Raw genomic sequence first — 17869 nt, forward strand, 5'->3', positions numbered from 1 at the left:
TAGTCTTGACAACTTCAAACTACGGGAACAAAATTTTTCAGAAATCAAAGGAACAAATCTTAGTCTTTGTTACTTTTTATGCCTTGTTGATAGTGATAAGTCCTCGGTTTGCCTCAACCGAGGATGATCTTGAAGCAAGGAAAAATTAGTTAGTTAGTCTTCACCTATGTGATTCCTAATCTTCTATTCGTTGTTCCCTAGTTTGAAGTGTTTAAGACTAGGGTTCTGATGCATGGTCATTATCGGTGTCATTTCTTAATTTTGTTGCTAAGGAATCCAATTTTGACTGACAAAGGGGCGCGCCTTTGGAGGTTGTTCCCCGAAGGGTATAAATAGCGGAACCTTTTAATTAGAATCGATTCCTTGCGATGAAGACAAGAATGACAACTGTATCAAAACCGAATACTTCATCATTTCTCAATAGTGATGGAGTAATCCGACATGCACTAAACTAAGGACACGAACATGATGTTGTGAGATCATTTTTTTGGTATTATGTTTTGGAATTTTACCTCTTCCCGAGCAGGAGAAAATATCTTATGAATACTAAACTCAGGTATGAAAATAGTATAATCGGCAACCTCAATATGGTATTGAAGAGCTTGACATAAGAGGTAAAATACCAAAAATAATACCTCAAAAATACGAAAAATGAAATTATATACAATTTAATTATTATAATAACTAACGAACAACAGACGCTTTTTTGATGCCAGATTACCAGAATTTGTTATTTAAAAGGTCTTCTAATATCAATCCAATAACTCTTTGAGGTGTTATTGTCTAAAACTGAAAAATCATATTATGTTATTTTGGTATATATTTGATATTTTACAAAATATTTTGATAGCTGAATAATATCAAAATACGGTTTTATACCACAAGCATACCAAAATAAGGAATCATTTCACAATAAGATATTCATATGTTTATCGGTTCCTGCTCGGGTTATGTCAGGCCACATTCATACCAATTTAAGGTATCGAGATATTCGTTCCTGCTCGGGAAGTGCGCGTGATGTAGGAGCGAGGGCTGTCATAGTGCCTTTCACCAAAAGAACACAAGTTATGTTGGTACAGCCTACTCTAGATGGGGTTCAAATTGAGTTTGCGGAAGAGGCTAAATACCTAGGTGTTACTTTGAACCGGAAACTAAATTGAAACTCTCATTTCGAAAAGGTTATCACTCAGGCTAGAAATGGGCTACGGGTGTTTAGTAAAGTGGTGGGGAAAACATGGGGACTACGACCAAATATGGTATACTGGATATATTCAGCAATAGTTCGACCAAAATTACCAATGCTTCACTGATATGATGGCCCAAAATAAATGAAGTAACCGCTCAAAAAAGTTAGGAAAACTGCAAAGACTTGCTTGTATGTCAATGGCAGGGGCAATGAAAAGTACACCATCTGTTGCCTTGGGTGTCCTTCACAATATTCTGCCCTTGCATCAATTTGTTAAATTACAGGCAGCAAAAAGTGCCCCACAGTTCAAACGTCAAAATGAAATTTAAGATGGCGATCTGGTATGGGTATGGCATTTGAGTATCCTGAAGGATTTCAACTTAAATTCATCTGTTAATAGAGTGGAGCATTGGATGGTAACGAAGACAAACTGTGATGTTCCCATTAAAATGGTTAAATCAAGCCGCCATGTATGGGACTTTGGTGGGCTAAATATACGTCCAGGATCTATTGTATTTTACACCGACGGGTCGAAAATGTGTGAAAATACTGGAGCTGGGGTCTATGGCCCTGGAGTCAGTAAATTTGTACCAATGGGACATTTTTTTTTCTTGTTGGGTACATTACCACTGCGACCATTTATTTGATCTATTGTAGTATATTCCTTGGTTTTTTTGTTAAAATTATTTTCACCCTAAGAAACTACTATTAGAAATAACCATCAACGCCTAACTTTAGGTATATTCCCAGCAAGGAATTATGTGTCGTATGAAACGCACTACCTTACTAGGAGATGAACACCATATTTCAAAGGGCTATAGTAGTCCCTTATCAAAGAACTTTACCCTTCTGTTAAGAAGTGCTGCACAGTTGCACAATAAATGTTCGGAGGTTTCTGTTTCCTCGTTACAAAACCGACAAATATCATCATCAACTTTTTTAATTGGTTTTAGATGATATTTGGCTGGACAGTGCCCTGTAATTAGTCCTATGTAAGTACATAGGTCTTTCTTTGAGAGGCTAAGGGGTTTTTGTGTGTTTGATGCATTTGGCATCACAAACTTTCTTGATTGTCGGGCTGTGATAGTATTATTCCAATTACAATCTATCATCATCTTTTTCCAATTCCTTAATTCCATCTTGATGGAGCTTGGAGAGACCCCACAGAATGGTTCAGGTCCTAGAAATTGTTTAGATGATCCTTGCCTGGCTAGTTCATCAGCTTTTTCATTACCTTCTACTCCACAGTGTCCTGGCACCCAGTAGAGATTTACTGTATTGTTATTAGAAAACTGTTGAAGTAACTGAATGCATTCCCAAACTTATTTGGAAGTACATGTAAACGATTTTAAAGCATTCAAAGCTGCTTGGCTATCAGAAAAAAATGCATAGATTTGCATGTTTATATTTTCGCTTTAAACACACAATAGTGCACTCTAGTATGGCTTGAATTTCAGCCTGAAAAACGGTTGGCCATCCACCCATAGAAACTGAAATATTAACACCAGGACCTGTCACACCAGCTCCCACTTTATCATTTTGTTTTGATCCATCAGTAAAGAATACAACTGATCTTGGGTGGATTTGTGGTCCTCCCGCACTCCAGAGAGAGCGGTCTGGTTGTACCACATTGAATAGTCGACTAAAATTGAATTTTGTCTCCATCCAATCATTACTGACTGCAACTAATGGATTGATTCGTATGTGTTTTAATATATGTAGGTGACCCTTAATGTTCCCTTCAAACAAGGTTTTAGTTCGCTTAAGTCTTAGTGCGCTCTTTTCAGCATCTAATTGCACAAATTGGTGTAGTGGAAGAAGATTTAGTATCGCATCTAAGGCTTTCGTAGGTATGCAACGCATCGCGCCTGTTGTAGATACCGTAGCCAGTCTTTGCAATTTTTCTAGTTTGTTTATTGCACACTTTTCCTTAGTTTTTGGCCACATAGTCCCACAGTATTTCAAGCAGAAATTCAAGCAAGCATTGAATGTGTGAATATCTGCCTAATAAGGAAATACAGCTTCCCTGCGCTTCGGTCAGAGAGTGTATAGGGTGTCGTAATGTACTTTCGCAGATTGCCCGAAGTTGCGATAGTGAAGGTATGATCACAGACAAGCAGACATAACACTCTTAAAACGTTCATCGAAATCGTTTTTAACGGTCAATTTAAATTTTTATTAGTTGGTAGTACCGCCACTTGTGGTGCACATAATCAATTCCCTAGCATTTGACGTTTACACACTACAACCATTTGTTGAGTGTATTGTGTATTTATACACACGACAGATGGCGGAAGGGTTTACAAAGATAAATGTTCAATGTGTTGTGTCTGCTTGTCTGTGATATAACATTGAGGTAACGTAAGGATAAAATCAAAACATTGAGAAATATAACGCATCACTTTCAGAAATACTTGACTTCGCATATATGAACCATTCTGACGGCCATATGAGTACCCAAATAACCATATAGTCGCAATATAGCTTGTATATTCTTACTTTGCTTGAGTATGGTTAGTTGGGGAATCTGATGAAACTGTCACTTCTTGAAACTGATCCCTTTCGTATTTCTTTCATTCTCTTTTCACACACGGAGCGCTCGGTGGACCAGCGACTTTGGACGTGAGCCTCGTCCCAGATCACCATGGCAATTCAATGACATATGGTGGACATGAAACCGACGGAATCATATTAGAACCAACCAAGGACGATCTACGGAAGGAAATTGCCGGTGAAGCACGGAATGAAATACGAAGCGTTAGAGAAAAAGTCCAAGGGATTCCAAAAGAAGCAATTAACGACGGCGGAAGAGCAGAATATGGTGAGAGCTTTCCAATTATTTAAAAAAAAAATATCAAGATGAAACTAAATACATGCCAGGTTTGAAAAAAATATTTTCGAATATCCAATATCCATTTGATAACGGTGATGCATACATGCGGGGCTCATAGTGAGAGAAAGTAACCCCGGAATGGGCGTGGCTCTCAAGACATTTTGAAATGGGTTGCTGGATCTGCAATTGAGCTATCACCTTCTAACTACCGGACTAAATCTGTCTACAATGACCATAAATGCGACATTGTAGAAAGAGTTCTTCCATAATAACACTGCACAATAAAGAAATACAGCTTTGCTAAGATCTGTATATTCTCGGAAAGCCAGGCAGCTCTTAATGCGCTCAAGGCGTTTACATGTCGATCAAAGCTAGTGTGGGAATGCATGTTACATTATACCGGTCATTGTGGTATAGAAGGAAATGAAAATGCAGACAGTCTAGCTTCAACATCGAGCTTCATCGGTCCGGAACCATTTTGTGGAGTCCCTGAGTGCGCTCTAAGGATGGAACTAAGAACTAGAGAATCGTCTATAGTAGAATCTAATTGGAATGCCACGGATACATCCAGACAAGCCAAAAGATTTATAACACCGAACGCTGTCAAAGCTCGGATCTTACTTAATCTTAGGAAAACGGATCTTCGGTAATAACTGGTCTAATGACTGGTGACTGCCCTAGCAGATATCGCTTCAATAAAATTGGAAGAAAATCAGTTTAGCGGCTGTCGTTTTTGTCATTTTGAAAACAAAACTGCTGAACATATACTCTGCAATTGCGGAGCACTGTTCAATCAAGGAATATCAATATTTGGAAAAGGGCTATTAGAACCCTTCTAAATTTGGCAAATTAATCCCAACAGGGTATTAGACTTTATAAAACGAGTTGAGCCTAAGTGGGACTGCATGCTATGTCAACCAATGTCTATCACACCTTAATTGATGAATTTAGATGGTCAAGTTTTGAACCCATCACAATATGCTTTTGGCGCTACTGTATATGGACGATCAAATGTAATATACAGTGGTACTGGTAGCCACAGCATAGTTCCGTCAAAACCTCAGCATTTTCATGGATCCATTGTGAAAAAATATGCGACTAGCACCACATTAAATATGCGTCAAACAACAATATTCCTAAGTAATGGGCGCAGTTGTAAATTTGCTCTACAGACAAGAAAAAAAAAAGAAAATGGGATACAGATTACAGCAGATTGTAACGAACAAATAACTTTTCATGAATCAATATTTTCGTGCAAAACCTTCACAAGATAACAAATATGTGAACATTTCATATAATTTATTGAAAAGTCAAATGGCTACATTGCTTAATCTGTATATTAGGGTGGGTCAGGTTTTTATGGTGGATCACAACTCCCTGTTCGCTACTGCTCTTCCGATGTGTATTGAGGTCTCCAACAACGATGTCAAATTTGAACGAATTTGTATGGGAAAATGTATGGAAAACGAAACGAACCTATTTATTTCCTTGCCCACAAATACAAATATTGCTCAAATTTCGGAAATAGATTGGGAATGCTATGCAGAATAATTTTGTCGAAGACGATTCTGAGCAAATGTTATTATATTAATTTAGACCTATTGCTCCGCGCATACCTACAAGTGTATGTATGAGCTTGTAGGTACGAGTGGAACACTTGGTCTAAAGTGAATGATTAGTAACTTTTTGTACAAAGATCAAATCGATTTGCAGTCTTCGATAAAGTTGTTTCGTATAGTATTCTCAATCTAAGTCCGAGATTTGGTGAAATCGTAAATTAACAGGATCGTTCCGTTTCTCATAGATTTTCCCACACAAAATTAAAAAATCTCCCGCAAATCGAGATTATAACCAAATTTGTTCAAATTTTGCACAGTTTTTGGGGACCTCAATACGCATTGAAACAGCAGTGGGGAGCAGAGGGGTTGTAAAGTTGACGCACCCTACTTTATATGCGGTGATTTATTACAAACTCTGTTCATCTATCTTTCCTACAAAACGGTAAGAGAGTCTTACATTCTTTCCTTGGGTGTAGAAATTTAACATTCAACCGTTGCATCTACTCTGCGGATCAACACAATCCACCAACAGCAGTCAATTACAGGTCTTCATTTAGGAAAACAACGTCACCAACTGAGCAACACATCGAAGACAACGACGACGACGACGAAGACACGATATCATTGTCATATTTGCGTTTTAGCATTTCATCCATCCGCTTTCGCATTATTCTTTTCGATTCCCGCAGTCGCAATCGTGAACCAGTTTTGAACCTAAAACAAAAATGAACGAAGATATTCGAGTTGCACCTGCCACCACCCGTATGATTATGATCGCTTGTTTTTTTTTTCTCGAGGTCGCTTTTGCCATCGCACACCACAAGAGTAGAGCCATCGAACGAGTTCGTAGCAGCTTTCTTACAGACTATCTTACTTGCTAGTGGGAAGGAGGATTCTCAACGGGATGGGTAGGTCGTTAGACCCCTGGAAAGTGCGGATAGGGAGCATAAAAAACTCAAAATAATAATCGAAAGACGGGATTCTTGCGGGTGATGGGAATGAACTAAAAAAATACTAACTGAAAAGATGTTTTGAAAATTTTGAAACCCAAAAACGAGCGCCGTGTGAGAAGCAGAAGGATCAGAGGATCGCCGCACCGTACAACCCATCCCTACCGAAGCTGTCGTCCATCCCGTAAGTCTGCCCATCGGTGGTAGCCCACTCGATGATCTCAACGTGATCCGCTACGAAGGAAGGGATCTGACACTTGAACAGCGCGGTGTTGCCCTTGATGACAAACACATCGTACACCTGTGCTTCGTAGTACTGGTTCACCACTGGAAAGAGGGGTAGATGAAGGATAGAGTAACTCAAACGAATTGGATAGTGTCTGGGGACAAGGGAGAAGATGAGCTGCAATCCATGTACCGGTAACATCGTTCATCTCGATCTCCGTGCCGTCGTCCGCTACCCACGAGGTTACGCTAATGAAGTCAGCGATAAACGAAGGGATCAAGTACTTCAACAGGGCAGAATTTCCGTTCAACACGTATTCGTCGATCACTCGAGTTTTGTAGAACTGATGAACCACTGCAAAACAAAAGGGGCGACGGATGGTTAGACGGGGAGGACGACAACTCAAAAAGCTACGGGGATAGGATCGCTGGATGGGTTCGCAGGACTAGAATCTAGAACCTAGCAAATACCGATGTCGGCGTTGTTGACATGGTACTCTTCACCGTCGTCCGCAATCCAGGCATCGACGTACACAAAGTCCGATATGAAAGACGGGATCAGACACTTTAGCAGCGCAGAGTTTCCATTCAGGACAAACTCATCGGTCAAGCGGGTTTGATAGAACTGATGAACGACTGGAGAAGGATTAAATTGATCGTGATTAACTAGATGAAACGATAATTTGGGTGGGGAGTGGGAACAGGATAAACGAGTTCTAGCGAGCGGACGAACCCAAAGATTCCATATCGATGGTAACGACCTCGTCGTCAATTTCCCAAGAATCGATGGTGATGAAGTCTTGCAGAAACGACGGAACCAAGCACTTCATAATGGCAGCATTTCCGTTTAGGATGAAGTCGTCGTTAACTCGGATCTGGTAGTGTTGGTGGACAACTAAAAAATCGATAACAGAAAGAACTAATCTCAAGAACAAGAATCAAGGAGTCAAGGATGGTAGGGATCTTTCTGAATCTCGAAGAAGGACTACCTAGACTACTATCGTCACCCGGATAGTACTCATTCCCATCGGAATCGAACCACAAATCTACCGCAACGAAGTCCGCTACGAACGATGGAATCTCACACTTCATGATGGCAGAATTACCCCGAATTACGTACTCGTTGTCCGCCTCGGCTTCGTAGCTTTGAATGACCACTGAAATTGTCGATGAAAGGGAGGAAAGCGTGAGAGGTACAGAACTCAAAATGCAGGATTCAGGGATATGCGGAATTGAGGAAGACGGAGTCTTCCTAACCATGTTCTTCGGCGTGGCTAGACAGTCGGTATTCTTCGCCGGAGTCGTCGATCCACGACTCGATAAACACGAAATCGGCGATGAAGGAAGGAATCTTGCACTTCAAGATGGCGGAGTTACCCCGGATTATGTACTCGTTTTCGGCTTCGGTAATGTAGTGCTGGTTGACGACTGTACCAAGGGAAGAGAAATCAACCATACAGAAGGATTGTACAAACATAAAACAGTACGGAAGCAGGACAGGATCGCAGAGTATTAATCAATGTTCAATAACCGAATTCTTGCGCGTCGTAGTGGTACTCGTTGCCATCGCTGTCGATCCAAGCTTCGACAAACACGAAATCCGCTATAAAAGACGGAACTTTGCACTTCAGGATGGCAGAGTTACCCCGGATTACGTACTCGTTCTCGCCGTCCGTTTGATAGTACTGATTGACAACTGGAAACGGGGGAAAAAAGCGGGAAAGGTTGAACTCAATTCAGGGCTAGGGATATTCAAGGACCGGAGAACGCGCAACAATCACCAGCTCTGGAGTCATCTTCGTGATAGCGGTACTCATTCCCATCGCTATCCAACCAAGTTTCGACAAAGACAAAATCAGCGATGAACGAAGGAATCTTGCACTTGAGGATGGCGGCGTTTCCACGAATGATGTACTCATCCTCGGAACCGGTTTGATAGAACTGATTGACCACTGCGTGGAAGAAACCGAAAAATTTACGCTAAATGGGATGATTTAAATCATAAATATTGTTTCAAAGGAAAGCAGGAGGAGAATTTCTTTCAACCGCACCACGGAGCGAACCCTAACCATAGTCTTCCGATTGAGTCATCTTCGTTCCGTCCTCGTCGATCCACGATTCAACGCGAACAAAATCCGACACAAACGACGGGATCGAACACTTCAGAATGGCCGAATTGCCACGAATTACGTATTCGGTTAGAATCTCCGGCTGGTAGTGCTGGTTGATAACTGGTGAGAACAGAAAATTTGAAATGTGATTCAGAACTCAAACTGAAGGATGGGTTACGGGAAGATGGGCTGAACGGTGACCTATAGAAAGACAAATAACCGTAGTCTTCCGAGTGGACCAGTTCGTTGTTTTCCTCGTCGATCCAGGCTTCGACGCGGACAAAGTCCGACACAAACGACGGAATCGAACACTTCAGAATGGCAGAGTTCCCCCGGATGACGTACTCCATCAAAATATCGGCACCGTAGTGTTGATTGATCACTGCGCAAGGTAACAGAAAACGAAAGCTTGGATGAGGAACGGTAACTCAAGAATAGTTTTCACGGGATAGGGATCCTGGGGAAGGTAGGGCACTTGGTTAGACCAATACCGGTATCAAAGGTAGACGCATTGTAAACGGAACCCTCGCTGCCTATCCAGGAATCTACTCTGACAAAGTCCGTTACGAAGCTAGGAATGTTACACTTCAAAACAGCCGTGTTTCCACGGATCACGTATTCGGAAACGACTTCAGCTTCGTAGTACTGATTGACCACTGTCGAATAAATCAAAAGAGAGGCTACCATCAAAACCAAAACAAAATGCGTGGAGTGTAAGGATTCGGGAGTTTAAGAATGCTGCACTGCGAACCGGTTTCAAAATCATCCGGACGACTGCTGTTGCCCAGATATTGGTAAACATTGCCGGAGTCGTCGTTCCACGAGACCACCGTAACGAAGTCGGCCACAAACGATGGAATCGAGCACTTGAGAATCGCTGCATTGCCTCGGATTACGTACGCATTGTTCACCTCCGATTCGTAGTACTGCTGGACGACTGTGAAACGCAATTTCAAACGAAAAACACAAAAATTACAACTTATTCGTGGGAAACGTAAAAACGGTTTTGGAAGGTTTTTTTTTCAGGAACAGGGAAAGTCGAATCGGAGCACCGGGACAAACCCTCATCGTTTTCGGTGGAGTTGATGTAGAAGCTTTGGTTCTGATCGGTGTGCCAAGATTCGATACGGACAAAGTCGGCCACGTAGGACGGGATTTGACACTTCATTAGGATCGAGTTGCCGCGGATGGCGTACTCCTTGTTGACGTCGACGTCGTAGTACTGCGCGATTACTGGAAGGAGGGGAACAGTTTGATGCCTTTAGAAGAAAAAAAACAGCTAGCGGACCGTCGAAATGGTGGAACCACGGGAAACAGGCCAATTATGGTTTTATGAGGGTTCTATGGACTATGTTCTAGACTTGTAGAATGCTTTAAAACCACAATAAAATTTGCATTGTTACTTGGGAGGGAGCATTTCCTATACAAATAGCAAAGAAACTGAATTTCAGACACGGCCTTCTCAGATTTACATGAAACTTTGTTATGGTCAATGATTCACATTTGAGTTAAAATTCGACCATTTTTAATCTCGCAAAACAAAAATGTGATGAAATTTTCTACCCTGTATATTTTTCCAGAAAAGAAGCTCCAGACAAAATAATTACAAAAAATTAATTTATGAAGTGACCTTCTCCGATTTGTATGAAACTTTGCGTAATAATTGGTTGGTTGGTTGTCTTTATTAAGGAGATTTTCAGCCAGACGCTGGTTCATCTCCGGCTTGCGTAATAGTTGGCTATTGGTAAATTCACATTTTTAATAAAATTTGGCCATTTTAAATCAAAATGTTGTCCATTAATTTTTTTCAAAACACAAGTCAACGTTAAGACAACGTTTGAATACATTCAGCGAAATGTTTTGGTAAGGAAATGCAGTGAAAGGGTGCCGAAAACAGTCAATGGGTGCCGTAGCCGACATACCCTATCAAAAATCTAAAAAAAAATCTTTTTTTTTCTCATGTTTTATAAAGAAAATTTACGTGTAAAAAAAACATTTTTCCTAAGTCATCATGGCAAAAACTTGGACTCGAAAAACCGCAAAAATCGATCTTTTGGTTTGGGTTTAGAGTCCATTTTTTTCATGATGAGATAGACAACCTATTTTTTTTTTATAAGAAAAAAAACAGATTTCTTGGCTTTTTCAATTTTTTTTTTAATTTTTCAATATTTGATTAAGAGAGTCAAATCTATGATTGCAGTTAGGCCCTTATGGTTCTGAAATATTGATGTAATTGCGAAAAACTGGTTTGTGAATAGGGTGCAAAGTTGTGTCTCCCTTATCTCAATCTACCTGTTCAACAATTCTCAAAACGTAAACAAACAAAACAATATTGGTTCAAATGGATACAAATCAGTGAAACTATTAAGACCCTGTGTCCTTTGAAACAGATTTGAATGGAAACATGACCCTTAATAAAATTTTCAAAGTTGTTGAACAGGTAACATAACGCCACTGCGTACAACGCTATCACCCATATTCTCGATTACGTTCGAACAGTTTTTCCATACAAAAAAATATTTTTGTAAAAAAAATACGGTTTGAACGAAAACAAGAATATTGGTGAATATTACACAGCGGAAGGAATGTCCTGTGTGCATTTGTTTCGATGCAACTTTTTTTTTTTGCTGCTCTTTTTACCAGTCTTGTTTCCAGTGGTTCCACTCAATACTTGAAGCCTTCTATAGTTGACAGTTGAGCGACGGAATCAAAACCACTAGACGGAATCATTCAACCTGCTTTCGAAGAGGATCCTACCGCAACCGAAAACACCTACACGCCGGAAACAAACAATCGTTTCAACCTGAAATAATGGATAACGAACTGAACTGCGTTGAAGGAAAGAAGGAAGTTGGGGGAAACTACGTAAAACTATGCAAAAACACCATCTCGTCGAAAAGGGGGGCCCCCGTACCGCTAGCTTCCTCCGCCGGTGAGTAGACGTACGTGTTCTCCTCGTCGGTCCAGGAAACGACGTCGACAAAGTCCGCCACGAACGACGGTATGAGACATTTGAGAATGGCCGGATTGCCCCGGATCACGTGCTCTTTGTTGACATCCGCTTCGTAGTACTGCTGAACGACTACGTTTTATGAACCGTATACATGTGGAAAGAAGACGAACATAATCCCGGATAAGACGAATCAGCGATAAAACTACTGGAGAAATATGCATAATCTGCCATCTGCTATTCGAGTGAACTACATCAACCGAAGGGGGGTTTCGACCATGAGACAGCTGAAAATTTGATTCTGGAAAAAAAAAATTAGATCGGACGGATACGAAACATTCGGCTGCGCGCGGATCTGTTGATTGTTTGCTTTATAGCTGATGTGTTTTTTTGTTATGGTATGATTTCACTGGGCTGAAGAATCGGTTTCGAACTCCCACGCCGACGGAATGATGGGGTAGCGTGAGTAATCCTGTGTTCACGACGTTCTGCTTCCATAAACACACCAACTTCATTTTCGTTTTAATGCTTCGAATTATACGTGTCGGATCCCCTGCCTATTCGGTGGCAATAAATAAAACCCGCACCCATTGCCACGGTGTACACTTGTTATCTTCATCTAGAAACACATCGTGTGTTTAGCTTCTTCCCGGTTTCAGGAGCGAAAACGCGGACGCACTAGAAGGGCACACCCCTTCGTTTTTCCTTTATTCGAGAATCGCTCTCAATTTTCGTTTCACTACACTATTCTTCACGTACAGGCATCGACGGATGACGTTGGATTTTTCCATTGATTTAAAGATCTTCTTCATTTGCAGATACTTTTTACACTTTTCATTAGCATCTGCACCACCAGCTGGAACATTTTTTTTTTCAACACGAATTTCACATGCGAACAGTCTTCTCTCTTCTTTTCATGCTGTGTGTAAACCATTATGTTTAGGCACGAGCCTTTTTGGTCTTCCTTCAGCACCTGGATGTATGCAATTTTGGGTTTATATTTTTCTACCTGGTCATTGGGAAACGTTCCAAGTTTTGCATGACTAGTTTCACAGGAAATTTACAGAAAACTCCCTAGGGTGATTTGCCAATTGATGCAGAGGTAAGCACGCGCTTTTTGATATCTAGCAAAATTACGAGGTTGAAAACGTTTTCCAAGTAGGAATTCCTCAAGAAACTTCGATTGCGATTCATGAAACATTTCCAGAGCTCATTTTCAATTCAATATTCAATAACTTCCCTTATGATAAATCTTTTGAATGTATCTCAGAGCCCAATTTTTGAACGCATTTGTATTGAAATTCTATTATTGCCCATTTATTTTGTATCTAATTATTGCACACCCATAAAGTGTGGCTAAATGCATCTTAGAATGCAATTTTTCAGCAAGAAGAATCCTTCACTCATTCTGACAGATGATTGAACGTAACTTTCCTACACGGTAAGAAAAAAGTACCCAACGGCCAGTTCACTTTTACCTACTTTTGACTAGTTAGTCTCCTTTTCTCCTTCTACACTGCACCAAAACATCCGCAATACTTCGAATGATTATGACATTGCTCGAGCCCTTGAACAATATGCATTCGAATTTCGGATGATTTTCTTATGGTTGAATTCGTCGTCAGATGATGAACATCCATATGACTGTCATCCAAATAAAGGATGATTTTCGTTTGACAATTGACTATAAAACAAACGGCACTCAGAGGACAAACATTTAAAATAGTGTGACATGCAAGAGCTTTTAATACGATTTTTGATTTGATTATCTACATTTCCATACTGAATAGTCATAATCAGCCATTCCATTATGGATATAAAAATTCTTAGGTGGTAGAGGAAACTTCCTCTACCACAAATTAGCCAAACATTGGTTTTCACGCTTTACCTATGTTCGTAATAGCTTTGATAGCGATGGCTATGGTTCTACTTCGTTTGTCAGCTCAGATCAGCAAATGACGTTCGATAGGATTATTTACATCATCGTTTTGAATGATTTGCGTAATGGGGCTGAACCAATACCATACACATTTCCATTTAGTATGACCATTAGAGTGAGGCAAATTTTGAAATTTTCGCTCCACAATACTTAAACGATTCCAAATCGGATCCTGACTAACCTCTCAAAATTTGAACCCATTTGGTGAGAAACTGAGATGGCACAAACCATTTGAAGTTTGTATGGGAATTACTATGGTAAAACCAAGATTTTTGTTCATGTCTATCTAATAATTCACCATATTAGTCTGCTTCAAAAATTTTCAATTGTACATGAAGGAAATTTTCCCAGCTACAACTTTGCTCAAGACCACATTTTGAATAAATGCAAGGATCGAAAGTTATAAATGGTTCAATGCGCTGATGTCTTATGATCATGCCCAATCAACTGCTCAGCAGGCAACATTGGTGTTTCTGGGGCGTTGAGTAGGACACAAAAATCATGGCTACTATGTCACACTGCAAAATACAGTGTTGCCTACAGAGCAGCTGCTGGATCATGTCATATGTTTACCAACCTCTTAAATAATTAATAACTTTTTCCTGTCTCGTTTTACATAGACACGATCTTCAGTAAAGTTGTAGCTGAGAAAATTGTTCATAAGAATGGCTATCGAACTGTTTCGTAGCTCAATATGGAAAAAGACTAGAAGGCAATGAACAAAAAGTTGAGATTTCCCATAGTAATTTACATGTAAACTTCAAATGGCTTGTGCGAAGTCTGTTTCTAACCAAATGAGTTGTAACTTTGGGAGGCTAATCAGGACCCGATTTGAAACCATTTAAGCACTGTGGAGCGAAAAAGTCAAATTTTGCATCAGTCTAATGACCATCATTCTGCAGAGAGCATTATGCATTTCAACTGACGGCACTATCCCTTCTCATAACAATTATCATCCTGCATTCGAGAGGAAAATCATCTGATTGCAAAACAACCGTCATCCGGTTGCAGCTATCATTCGAAAAAGCGATTTTGATGTTTTGTTTTGAATGGTCTGAGGTTTCATTCGGTCAGAGGATGATGTTTGTGTACAGTGATAATGTTGTCAAAAACGGAGGAGCAAAACCACCCAACACTACTAAAGTACTAAAGTGTGGGAGCTCAACGTTGAGTATAATCATATTTACCTACTGTTGGGTACAACTAACTTACTTTTGGTTAAAAAGCCAGTGGAACATTCTATACGAACTGCACACAAGTAAATGAAAATTACTTTGACCCGCTTTACCTACTTTTGGGTTCCTGCACTATAGTGCCGAGTTGAGTGAAAAGAACTTAATTTTGGGTACTTTTTTCTAACCTTGTATGTATTGTACTCACGATATCAGTTATATTATTGAACCGCTCAACCATGGAAGGAAAATATACGCAGCAGCTGTTTTATATGAATTGTTGCATACCTTTAGGCGTTATCCTCATGTACAATAATACAGGACAGAGCGTTTAAATACGATGCAATTATTGAACATTATTGTTTTGACGTATGACTACGTCTGTGATTTCTATATGGGGGTACACTTTGTGAAAACCGAAAATAGAACATGTAACGAAAATATGAAAGATTTTGAACGTTAATAACTCAGCTGCCCCTGGACCAATTTCAATCATTTTATCACCAATCGATCAGAAATATTTCTACGCATCTGCTAAAATAAAGACTTTATCATTTTTTAAAATGTCACTATTAAAAATTGCACGAATGTGCAACTGTTGCTATGATAATTAAAATTATCACCGATTTCCTGCGGAATCGATTTCCCTAACACAGATTTCAAAGTTGAATTGCATCCGGTCTCACCAAACGGTGTTTATTCAAACTCCGCGTGGTGAGTGGTGGTGTTCTCCAGTACACAACGAAAAGCTCCCCACATGCAGCTAGCTATCATGGCTGCCCACAACCGCTGATCGGATTCAGTTCCAATCACCGTATGTGGTGGTGTCTGGTCGTTGGCATCAGCAGCAGTGCTTTTGGCGCATGGCGCTGAACATTGTTCTCCAGTACACATGAGCATCCATAGAAGAAGGAAGAAGCCGTACCGCTATTGATCGGAATCAGTAGCTCTTCGTAAGTCGCTGTGGGCCATCTATGCCAAGCGCGTCATACTAAATAGTATAAACAGAGAGAACCCTGCTCAAATTCCTATTCCTCCACAAAGCACAAGCTCCTGCTGCAGTTAACAAATAAGATTTATTATATAAGACCACGTAGTCCTACGTCAGCATTGCGTACAACCCCATAAGGCTGTCCTTTACAGTTTTTCTTAAAATTTGATATGGTTGATGGGTGTTATTGCAATCGATCGTTGGATAAAATAATAACCAATATTTTCCAGTTAAGATTACTTAAGTTAACTGAATTTTAAGCTAATAATAGCTTATTTTGCTACTGAAGATAGTTAGCTGAAAAATATAGAAATCGTCTGAAATCATATGTAGAATGCTAACAATATTTAAAACAAAATTTAACCACATATTTCCAATACTGATTATCAAAAGAACATTTTATATTATTCAGTAAATTGAGCAATGATTAACATGTCAGCTTAATCGATAAACGTAATGGCCATGAATAAATGCTGCACCGTAAACAATGTGAAGTGTGCAACATTTGGCAACGTACCCTACACAATTGTTTACCCTCCTTAGATACAAAGACGGGTATTGAAGAATCAAAGTGACGATTGACTTACAGATGGCGAGTGGGTGAAAATGGTAATGACTATATATAGAGATTCGCGGAAGCGGCCACCTTGAGCCAATCGAGCAGCGAGAACTGTCAAAATGTGAGCCAAACGAGCATTCTGATTAGAAAATATTCAGAGGATTTCTTGTTGGGTTGAAAAGTATTGTAAATGGGGTGAAATAAGTTCAAACCAAACGTTTATAAATTTGAAAAACATTATAGCAGTAAACTGCGTATGTTAACATAAGAGAGAAAACACACTTATTTGTCCAGTTTGGTGTGAGGTGTGCAATAACACTATACGCTATATTCTTGTTTTTTCCAACATCCTTAATTCATTAGCAAAATCTCGAGCAAAATAAGTGCGTGTGTGAAGTGGTACTGAAAGAAGCTTTAAGTGTTTAAGTTTTAAGTAAATAGATACCAACCAATAATTATCATTGTAACATACACTGCACAAACGCATAGAATCCTCCAGATTTTTATCTGACGGTAGTCCGCAAAACTCCGCCATTTTTGGCGAAGTTCAGTGTTTTACGGAAACGGGAAAAAAAACTCACATTTTTGCACTTCGTTGCATTTCCACGACCGCGGTTCACCATTTCACTAAGAATTAACCACTTCATTCGAGCAGTTAAATTGACGTTTACTACCACTCGAACTTTGAAATGAAACATTATTTTGAGATTTTTTCTTCTAGAACCTCGAGAAAAGTAGCCAACATTTGTGCGTTTAATAAAAAAATAGAAATTAGTTGGTCCAGTTTTTAAAACTGCTTGACAAAGTGGTCAATTCAAATAACGTATACAAACAAACTCATACCGTAGGACAACGGTAAAGTCACGCACAAAGCCGGAACATTTTGCTCTGTGGCAAGTGTTGGCAGTTTATGTGAACAAAACTAATCTCTGTATATAAGATTACTAGTAATGACGTTTTGATATCATTGTTTTTGTAATTGTGGACCTGAAAAGTAGGTGTCGCATGGCCAGTTTTGGATTTGCTTTGATTCGCCAATACATACCGCTTATAAAATCAACTATTGATGCGAGGCCTCGAGTGTTGCCCCGTAACGTGGGTAGATCACCTTTTCGTGGTACGTTACGGGATGTAAGATCTACCACCGATTCCTAGTCCCGACTACTTCAAACTAGGGGAACAGGATTTTTCAGTAATCCAAGGAACACATCTTAGTCCTTGTTACTTTTTATGCCTTGTTGATAGTGACAAGACTCGGCTTTGTCTACCAAGGATGATCTTGAAACAAGGCAAAAAATGAGTTAGTTGTCTTCATCTATGTGATTCCTAATCTTCTATCCGTTGTTCCCTAGTTCCTGACTACTTCAAACTAGGGGAACAGGATTTTTCAGTAA

The 17869-nt window shown here is 39.8% G+C and overlaps 1 protein-coding gene across 2 annotated transcripts in view; it reads right to left on the reverse strand.

The window, feature by feature from the left end:
* The window catches only part of Dscam1 (Down syndrome cell adhesion molecule 1), a 199238-nt gene that overhangs the window by 164955 nt on the left and 16414 nt on the right, over nt 1–17869 (reverse strand). The window contains exons 4-5 of one of the 2 annotated variants that reach the window (XM_065231435.1): nt 7743–7910; nt 7487–7648 (exon numbers count right to left, since the gene is read on the reverse strand). In XM_065231435.1, coding sequence (XP_065087507.1) covers nt 7487–7648; nt 7743–7910 — 330 coding nt within the window. Of the gene's footprint in view, nt 1–7486; nt 7649–7742; nt 7911–9615; nt 9802–17869 lie in introns of both variants that reach the window. The other variant, XM_065231436.1, reaches the window with a different exon arrangement.

The sequence above is a fragment of the Ochlerotatus camptorhynchus genome, unplaced genomic scaffold (genome assembly GCF_037179485.1).
Source record: "Ochlerotatus camptorhynchus isolate MF236.1 unplaced genomic scaffold, CSIRO-AGI_Acam_v1.1 ptg000357l, whole genome shotgun sequence".
Classification (NCBI taxonomy): domain Eukaryota; kingdom Metazoa; phylum Arthropoda; class Insecta; order Diptera; family Culicidae; genus Ochlerotatus; species Ochlerotatus camptorhynchus.